This window comes from Neocloeon triangulifer, unplaced genomic scaffold, assembly GCF_031216515.1.
Source record: "Neocloeon triangulifer isolate White Clay Creek 2 clone unplaced genomic scaffold, ASM3121651v1 ptg000013l, whole genome shotgun sequence".
NCBI lineage: Eukaryota > Metazoa > Arthropoda > Insecta > Ephemeroptera > Baetidae > Neocloeon > Neocloeon triangulifer.
Window position 1 is genome coordinate 7,337,065 of NW_026775555.1, and position 10,524 is coordinate 7,347,588.

General features: G+C 38.9%; 1 protein-coding gene across 3 annotated transcripts in view; it reads left to right on the forward strand.

Annotated features, from left to right (window-relative positions):
* LOC132199000 (protein artichoke) overlaps positions 1–9,704 on the forward strand; it is a 94,638-nt gene extending 84,934 nt beyond the window's left edge. For all 3 annotated transcript variants that reach the window (XM_059623367.1, XM_059623369.1, XM_059623368.1), the window contains 3 exons: positions 627–2,985; positions 5,138–5,571; positions 7,068–9,704. In XM_059623367.1, coding sequence (XP_059479350.1) covers positions 627–2,985; positions 5,138–5,571; positions 7,068–7,418 — 3,144 coding nt within the window. In that variant the 3' untranslated portion in view covers positions 7,419–9,704. The remainder of the gene's footprint in view (positions 1–626; positions 2,986–5,137; positions 5,572–7,067) is intronic.
* Positions 9,705–10,524: the final 820 nt, after the last annotated feature.

Below are 10,524 nucleotides of genomic sequence, written 5' to 3' on the forward strand. Positions count from 1 at the left end.
TTGTTAAATATGCCGCTATAAATAACAATAAAGTCAATAATAAAGGAAAGTGTTTTAAATTGGGACTGACACTAACAAAATTTTCAGTATTAAATTTATAAGTAATTTTCCCTTCGAACACTATGCGCAGGTCGAGGTTCACTTTTAATGAGTCTCGTCTTTCTTGTAACCCGCTTGCAAATTTAATATTTGCACGCGTCAATCAAACGGTAGTCCCTTTATTGCCGCGAGCAGAGATAGCTCGCTCGCTTTTTATTTAGGGGTGTTACGTCAATTTTGGGCTTATCTCGCTCGAGAGCCATTACGGGGCGCGTCACTCGCGAAATTGCACGGCGCGTTCACGTCTTGCGCCACCGCCGTGTATATAATATAAATATATGCACAAATCTTTATTACTTTTCGAGATAAAAATTCATATCTCACAACGGGCGCGGAAACTCTGATGTATAAATTATAAACTCGCCCGGTTTTCATCGCTGCCTCTTTTCTGCAGCCGCCGAGATTAAAATAAAAAAAAGCAGTAGACGTCTCGGCGACGTGCTCGGTTTAAAAAGCCGCTCAATGCAAAATCCGACTTCTTTGAAAGCCCAGCCGACTATATTTTTTCCTCTCTTTTATGTTCGCAGATCGTGCACCTGGACTCGACAACTTTCCGGGGCAACGCCAAAATAAGGACGGTCGATTTGAGCCACAATCACGTGCACCACATCACGGGGGTGTTTTCGCACCTGCCCGAGTTGCGCGAGCTAATTTTATCCGAGAACAACATCCTGGAGGTTCCCCGCGGTGCCTTCACCGAATCCATTCAACTCTCGGTGGTGCACCTGCAGCAGAACGCGATCCGCCGCGTGTCTGGCGAGGCTTTTGTTTCGGTGCCTTCGTTAACCGAGCTGCACCTCAGCGACAACTTCATTAGCAGCATCCCCGCCGAACTGTTCACGCACCTCGACAAGCTCACCTCGCTCAGCCTCGACAACAATCTCATTAACGTTCTCGCGCCCGGCACCTTCAGCGCGTGCAACTCTCTGCGCGAACTCCGCCTCCAGAACAACAAACTCGAGCACATCCAGTCGGGGGTGTTTTCCTCGCTGCCGTCGCTGATCGAACTCCACCTTCAAAATAACGAAATCAAGTCAATAGACAGCAAGGCGTTTTACTCCATGAACAACCTGCAGCACATCAACCTTCAGAGCAACAAACTGGGCAGACTGGGCGACGTTTTCGCCCACAGGTCGTCCAGTCTGGTTTCAATTCAGGTGGACAATAATCTCATCAACAGCATGCACGAGTTCACCTTCAAAGGTCAGGGTGGCGTTCAGATCATCTGGCTGAGCCACAATCAGCTCAACCGAATAGAGAGGACCCTGTTCCAGGACCTGCTGCTCATCCAGCGGCTCTACCTGACCAACAATTCCATCAGTGCCATCGAGGACAGAGCGTTTGTCAGTTTGCAGGCGCTGCAGTTCCTGGACATGTCGCACAACAAGTTGCGGCAAATCACGCGCCAGAGTTTCGCCGACCTGAGCGAGCTGGAGGAGCTCAGCCTGGCGTCCAACTTGATCCAATCCATCGCCCCACGTGCCTTTTCCAGCCTGAAAAAGCTGCGCACCCTCGACCTTTCAGGAAACTCGCTCAACGTCATCCACGCCGAGATGTTCCAGATCGGCCTGCCCATCAGGGTGCTCAACCTGAAGAACTCGTCGGTCAGCAAAATCCAGGACGGCGCCTTTCGAGGACTGAACAATTTGAACGAACTCAACCTGGAGGACAACCGGTTCGGCGCCGAAACCATCAACCAGCTGGACATCCCCGGCCTCAGGGTCCTGCGCCTCTCGAAAAACAACCTGAAAGGTCTGGACTCGGATTCGCTGCGCGGGTTGGGTTCGTTGACCACGCTTTATCTGGACCGCACGCAGCTCAACAAATTGCCGCACGACATTTTCCAGGCCAACCACAATCTGAACAAACTCGATTTGGGCGTGAATAAAATCAAAGCGCTGCACAAGGACACGTTCGGCCACCTGGGCGGGCTGCGTGAGCTGCGATTCAACGGCAACTCGATGCTCGAGTTTCCGTACTCGGCGATCGCCAACGTGACTAGTTTAGAGGTATTGATCGCTTCCAATAATGCGATGCCCAATGTGGATTTTAATCGGTTGATTGGCCTGCGTAAATTGCGAGAGCTCGACCTGCACGCAAACTCGATAACCAGCATCATCGGCTTCACCAACACAAATTTATCTCACTTGCAGAGCCTTGATTTGAGCGACAATTTGCTCGCGGGGCTGATCAATAATTTCTTCCACTTCTCCGTTGGCATTCTGCGAATTAATCTGGCGAAAAACCAATTCCGGCACATTCCCACGCCACTGTCGGGCCAAAATCTGCCGCAGCTGCGATTTTTAAACATGACCCAGAACCCGGTGACCGAGCTGGCGTTCGCACGCCGCTTCCCTTCGCTCCAGGAAATCCACATTTCGCGCACCAACGTCACCGTCATCACGAGCCGCGACTTTGAGAACTACCCAATGCTGCTGCACTTGTTCCTCAATCACAACCGAATAATGAAAATCTCGCCGAGCGCCTTCAAGAGCTTAAAGCAGCTGCTCACCTTGGATTTGAGCATCAACCAGATCGAAATGATCCCCCAAGAGAGACTGCAGGGATTAGGCGAGCTGCGCCTGCTCAACATAAGCCACAACCAATTAAAAGAGCTGGAGGTCTTCACCGGCGACCTCAAGTCGCTGCAAGTGCTCGACATCTCGTTCAACCAAATCGCCCGCATTGCCAAGTCCACTTTTAGTCAATTAGACAAACTCGCCGAGCTCTACCTGTACGGCAACTGGATCTCTAGTGTTGCCAACGACGCCTTCAGGCCGCTCAAAAAATTGAAGCACCTCGACCTTGGGCGCAACTATCTTGAGAATCTGCCCCTCAACGCCCTCAAGCCCCTCGAGACGCAAATTAGGAGTCTGCGAACGGACGGTGAGTTTTTATTATTATTTTTTCTTCACAGGTAGGCATCCCGCTCGGCAAATAAAGCGAGCCGGTTGCCTACCTCTTTTTATTGTCGTCGCGCAGAGCAAATGTTTGCCCAGATGCGGGCCTACGGCGGATTAATCACTCTCACTCTCCTCCCATCCGGCCGAAACTGCGCTGAAAGAGGCAAAAAGTTGGGGCCATTCGGAATAATTTGCAGCATTGTTCCGCCATCGCCAGCTCTCATTCATATTTCATTGTGCAGAGCCAACAGCCCCGTGGCTCATACTCTGTTGCTTGCCGCCAACTTTTGCTTTCTTTCTTTTACAACAACAGTGAAACGGGCCGCGCTGAATAAATGTATAAGTTTTGGCACAAACTTTTTTTTACTCTTGCCATATCAAAATTCCCATGTTTGCCGAGTAATTTGACTGAAACTTTTATCGTGTGGTGAAAGAGGGAAAAATAAATAGAAAGTAAAAATGCTGTACAACGTGCTCGGCCAGACACAATAGCCCAAAAACTAGCAGAGCGCATTTCCATGTGCAAGAAAGGGAAGGAAAGCAGACGGGCCGTGCTATTGATTTTCCGTGCTGCTTTTTTTTACTGTGCGGGGCTGTTTTATTTATCGGTACACTTCATGGAACTCACTTGAAGCACGGGCAAATTTTGATTTGCGTGATTTTATTCATGCGCGCCGGTATTTGTACGGACAGACAGGCGAAAGGCACGCAAATTTTGGCGCATACACGGCCGATCTTTTGTGGCTTTTGAATGGACTCCACTTTGTATACTTTGTGTCGAATTTATTGGATTTGTCTTTTTCTAATTTGTCTGAAATTAACTTTTTTCTTTTTATCTTAAATTAGCTTATTCTTTTTCAAAGTAATTTAGCTTTAAACAAATTTATTTCAAATTTGCTTTTGCTAATTTAAGGTAAATTTACTTTTTCTACTTTATCTTAAATTATATATTTTTTTAGAATCAGTTTTCTAATTTAAGGTAATTTTACTCTTTTTATTTATCTTATATTATATATTTTTTATTTAATATAAATTTAGTTTTTTTAAATTATTCTAATTTTTCTAATTTGTCTGAAATTCACTTTTTTCTTTTTATCTTAAATTGGCTAATTCTTTTACAAACTAATTTAGCTTTATCAAATTTATTTCAAATTTGCTTTTTCTAATTTAAGGTAAATTTACCTTTTTCTGCTTTATCTTAAATTATATATTTTTTTTAGAATCAGTTTTCTAATTTAAGGTAATTTTACTCTTTTTATTTATCTATACATATTTTTTTTTTTAATATTAATTTACTTTTTTTAAATTATTCTAATTTTTCTATTTTGTCTGAAATTGACTTTTTTCTTTTTATCTTAAATTGGCTAATTCTTTTACACACTAATTTAGCATTATCAAATTTATTTCAAATTTGCTTTTTCTAATTTAAGGTAAATTTACTTTTTCTACTTTATCTTAAATTATATATTTTTTATTTAATATTAATTTACTTTTTTAAAATTATTCTAATTTTTCTATTTTGTCTGAAATTGACTTTTTTCTTTTTATCTTAAATTGGTTAATTCTTTTACAAACTAATTTAGCATTATCAAATTTATTTCAAATTTGCTTTTTCTAATTTAAGGTAAATTTACTTTTTCTACTTTATCTTAAATTATATATTTTTTTAGAATCAGATTTCTAATTTAAGGTAAATTGACTCTTTTTATTTATCTTAAATTATATATTTTTTATTTAATATAAATTTAGTTTTTTTAAATTATTCTAATTTTTCTAATTTGTCTGAAATTGACTTTTTTCTTTTTATCTTAAATTGGCTTATTCTTTTTTAAAGTAATTTAGCTTTATCAAATTTATTTTAAATTCGCTTTTTCCAATTTAAGGTACATTGACTTTTTCTAATTTAGTAATTTAACTCTAATTATATATTTCCTATAATTAATATGCTTTTTCAAATTGTACTCAATTAGGCCGTCTTAAAAAAAAGGAGCGGCGCACCCAGCGCCAAGAAGCGTTTCAAAAAACACCACCCTGATTTATATATCTTCAGTTCTCATTAACTCTTGACAAATAACTCGAATTTTTCAATTTTGAATTAACGAGGTTGTAATTTTCCATTCGTTTTGTTTTTACAGACAACCCGCTGCACTGCGGTTGCGACGCGCAAGAGTTGTGGGAATGGTTCCAGGACCACCAGAAGTTGCTGGCATCAGGCAACCGGCTGCGGTGCGAATACCCGCTCGAGCTCAAGGGCCAGAACTTCCTGGAGCTGGAGCCGCCGCGCTTCTGCACCACCCCGCTCGTGCTCAAACTGGCCATCCAGGACATCCAGACGTTCTCGGTGGTGGTGTCGTGGGTACCGCGCAACCACAGCGGCATCCACGGCTACCGCGTCGGCTACCAGTCGCTCGACCACCCCTCCGACCCCGCCAAGTCCAAGTTCATGGAGCGCTCGTCGCGCACCGTCAAACTGTCGCGCTTGTACGCCAACACCAGATACCAGGTCTGCGTCATGGGACTGACCAACTGGGAACCGGGCAACGTCAGCGATGACGTCGCCAGTGGAATGGTACGTTCCGTAAATTGCTTTTATTACAACTGAAATAGTAGTTTATATTGCATGGGACAGGTTTTAATCTGCTAAAAAATTTAAGAAAATATTCTTATTGTTAGCAAAACAATTGGTCAAACCTGAATTTTCCTAACTGTTATTACTGGTTAAGAACAATAGAAAGTTCCGTCACTGATTCTGTTAAAATGTTGAAAACTTGCGTCGATAAACAAATTCTAACAAATGGAAGCTTTTGATGGTTTAATTTTTTCTTCTCTTTTTTTAAAAAAAAAACGTGATTTGACGAATTTTAAAATTTGAACAAATCATTTCCCAAAATCGAACATTGACCCATGCTTCTGAAAGTTAGTAAAGCAACCTACTTGTCTTGAATCTAAAGACCTTCTCACATAACTATAGGGATGGGCAAAACGACTAACCAACTTCTTTTCTTTAAGTTTTAAGCGCGTTATCAGGTGTAAAAAGTCCAAATTGTAGGTTAAAATTCAAATTTAAAATCGACTATTTCGACTACGTGATGGAAAATCAACTATTAAGCGGAAAAGTAGACTTTTTATCAACAATTTTCCAATTTTTTGAGGGAAAATTATAAAATTTTGAGCCAATTTTGATTAAAAAACTAATAAAAAAGATCTCATGAGCATTTCCGAGTGAGATTGAGGGGGCTTTGGACAAAAAAAATTACCAATTATTACCAAATTAAATAATGAAATAATTTATGTTTCTTACAGTCAAAATAACTAAAATTTAGGATATATCGTGGTTTTGATTGATTTTTCAGGTTTTTAAAATTTTTTATCCAAAAATATGCCTCGGAAAAGCACGTTTTTCATTATTTAGCCTGTATTTTCTCAAAAACCGAAAAAATGGCCATTCTGAAAATTACAGGGCCGACGTAAAATTTCATGGGCTACATTTTTTCCTGTATCACCAAAAAAATTGGAGGGGGGCTATCATTGTCAAAATTTTACTTTTATATAAAAATCTCCGAAAAGTGACATTACCCTTAAGTCTACGACTTTTATGTCAACGGCAAAGTTGTTCAGCGTAAAAATTTAGGTCATGAACAGTTTAGATCATTGTTCTAACCCAAACCGTTCCAAAGTTATGGACAATCAAAAAAATCTCGGGTCATTTTTCAACCCCCAAAATTTTGGGCAACGCCCCTTTTTTGAGGTCTCAAAATTGGCGAGGAGGCCCTTCAGACACCCACTTTGACATATGTTAAAATAAGATATGGTAATTTTTTTTGTCCAAAGCCCCCTCAATCTCACTCGGAAATGCTCTCGACATGGTTTCTGGCGACCATCTAATAATACTTTTTGTCTTAAAAAGGAAGAATTGATTATTATATTATTGGGCCACATAACATTAAAAATAACATTAGAAAATAAATATTATTTTTACCTAAAATAAATCAACCAATTCATGTTGAATGTTTTTGATTGACGGAAATTGTGTTGTTTGATTTAACGTTGTTTGGCACTTCTCAGATGGACTCGAGCACGACAAAGTGCACCGAGGTGAGCACCCTGGAGCCGGTGGAAGGCGCGAGAGTGGAGGTGGTGCAAGTGTCGAGCGGCAAAGCGGCGCGGAACATCCCCGAGGGGTCGGTGCTGACGCGCAGACTGGGTCTGATCGTGGGCACGACCACGGGCGGCCTCGTGTTCGTGGTGCTCGTCGGCTGCCTCAGCTACCTCAAGATCAAGAAGCGGCGCGGCATGAAAACGGACGACGGCACCGGGCCGCAGGAGTACATCACCTACGACCGGGCGCTCTCCTTCCAGAGCACCGACCCCAACCAGAGCACCATGGGCACCACGGACACGCTCATCGGCAGCTAACTAATATTCCACCTATCCTAATTGCGCCAATTAGGAGACGAGGACTATTGTTTTTTACTTCAGCAAAGAGAAGATTTAACTCGATATTTTTTTATATTAATTCTCAAGTGGTTTCGAAAACAACAAAACCAATCATGAACTGGAATGTTTGTCATTTTTCAACCTCCGGACGATCTCGGCCAACCAAAGAAGAAGCATCTGGTGAATATGGTGGTGAATTTTATTTGTTACTATTTCAGGCAGAACGTTAACAACACGTGCGGACACTCGGTGCGAATTGCTCAATTTGAAGAATTATTATTATTTAGAAAAAGGAAATTATCTCACCACCAGAAAACTAGTGCTCTCGCAACTTAAAATTCACTTTCTCTCTTCGATAAAAAAAATATAAATTTGAAAATTCGCTTTTGAATAGAATTCACGGTTAGGTCTCCCGAAACAACCCCGACCGCAAAATTTCACCATTCATCTTAATGTTCCGCGAAAAAACAAGCAGGCTCGAGCAAGGAGCGGAAAAGCAGCGGCAACAGATTATTACGAAAGTTGTGCTCTTTTTTTCTCATTGAAAAGTTGAAGAAAGTTTTTATATGATGCTTTAGTGCACTCTGATTAAAATGCACGCGGAAAATATAGAACAAGACACGCGGACAATGTATCATTCGATTAAAAGTTTTAATTGTCTAATAAATTCATTAGTCGGCGCCGGAGTCCTTCTTTGTGCGCCACTTTAATTGTGCGCAAAGTGTGATGGATGCGAAGAATGCGCGCGCGCGCCAGGTACATAATCCATTCTCGCGCGCGTCCATTCATTCGTCTGACAATGCAAATTACCCCCGGACGAACTGAAATAATGAATGCATCAGCATTAATAACCGCCAAAGTTTCGGCGCCGCCGCCGACAAACAAACAAAACACACATTCGCATTCAGCGGGCCGGGTGTTGCGCAATTTTTTATGAAAGGGTGGGAAAGCGGAACAAGAGGCGAAACTTTTTTATGGTCACCACATAAAAGCGCGAGAGAGTTATTTTTCCGTGTTAAATTTAATGCGACGCCCCGTCATGCAGGAAATTTTTCAAAGTCATTCGGCAAGTGAATTTTTTGCCCTTAATAAAAAAAAAAAATAGAAAAGGAGAGGATGAAATTAGCAAAATGAAAACCGCCGGAGGGAAACTCACTCGCATGGGAATATAAATTGATAAATTCTAATTGAAAATTTTAAAAGTGAAGCAGAAAATTGTTATTTATGTTAATTTTCATTGAAACAACTTTAAATTTTAAAGATTTTGAGCAAAAATTCTGATATCAGGAAATTATTATTCTAAAATTCATTTCTGTAAAGATCACTGGAATTTTCCACTACTCAAAATCATAATTATGAAGTTGATGAGACTTAAAACTTGTCCCAAAAACTAATCTTAATTAATTATTGCATTTAAAATTATTAATTTCAGGAATTAAGAATAATTAATTATTGCTATGATATCTCAAATTTTTGCTAATAATGCAATCAAATTATTTGCCAATTTTTAACTGATAACTGATTAGACTCAACAAATGCTCACAAAATTAAAAAATAAAATTAGGGGATAATTCTAGTTACCAGGAGAAAAATCCGTTCAAACCATCACGCTTTGTGAGAGGAAAACTCTTTTATTTGCCTGCTTTTTCTATGCGGGCATTCAATTAATCAACCGTGTTTTTAGTCTTTTAGTCAATGTGCGAATTGTTTTTTCCGCACACCCGCCGCACGGATCACAAGTCTTTTGCGGTGTGGAGAGACAATGGCGCCGCCAGAAACAAAAACCACCTTTGCTGGTAAAGGGCAATAAATTAAACTGTCTTCGCTTTTGAATTGGAGACGCGGCGAGACAAAACTGTCATACAATATGCATTGCCGCGGTATAAATTCGTGCCGGAGAAAACTGTTGACAAAGTAATTTAAAATCTGACGTTTCTCATCAGCTGGAGATGTCTCCGCGTTACAAATTCTGGGACAGCTCCACTCGCAGAAAGAACTACTCCTTTTCTCTCTCCCTTGCAATGCAAATAATTTATCTCTCTTCGCGCGGCGGGAGGCTCGACCTTATTTAAAATTCATTTTGCTGCAATGTAAAAAATTTCGCGGATGCATTCATAAATCAAGAGTCAAGCAAACTTTTTTACTTTAACAGTAGAAAAGTTTTAATTTTATTTTAGTTTTACGTTCATTTCAAAAATTTGATTGAACAAACTTATCTATTTCCAACAATTATCTTTTTTTTTTAAATTGAATTCATATAGAAGTTTTTTTCCTTATCTTAATTCGGCTTTTTCTTTTGCAACTGAAATTAACTTTTTCTTTTTTATCTTAATTCGGCTAATTCTATTTTATCTTAATTTGGCTAATTCTAATTTATCTTAATTTGGCTAATTCTATTTTATCTTAATTCAGCATTATCAGATTTTTTTAGAATCAGTTTTTCTAATTTATGGTAAATTGACACTTTTTATTTATCTTAAATTATATATTTTTATTTTCATTAATTTACTTTTTCAAAATTATATCAATGATGCCTTTTTTTATTTATCTTGATTTAGCTTTTTCTAATTTGTCTCAAATAGACTTTTTCTTTTTTATCTTAAATTGGCTAATTCTTTTATGAACTAATTTAGCTTAATTAAATTTATTTCAAATTTGCTTTTTCTAATTTAAGGTAAATTGACTTTTTCTACTTTATCTCAAATTATATATTTTTGATTTGGCTTTTTCTTATTTGGTCTTTAATTTGATTGAATTTATCTATTCCCAACAATTAACTTTTTTAAATTCAATTCATAGAAGCTTTATTTTTAATTCGGCATTTTCTTATGCAACTCTGATGCAACTTAAATTAACTTTTTCTTTTTTATCTTAATTCGGCTAATTCTTTTTCAACTTCATTTAGCTTTATCAGATTTTTTTAGAATCAGTTTTTCTAATTTAAAGTAAATTGACTCTTTTTATTTTTCTTTTTCAAAGTAATTTAGCTTTATCAAATTTATTTCAAATTTGCTTTTTCCAATTTAAGGTAAATTGACTTTTTCTACTTTATCTCAAATTATTTTTATTTTTTTATTTAACAATA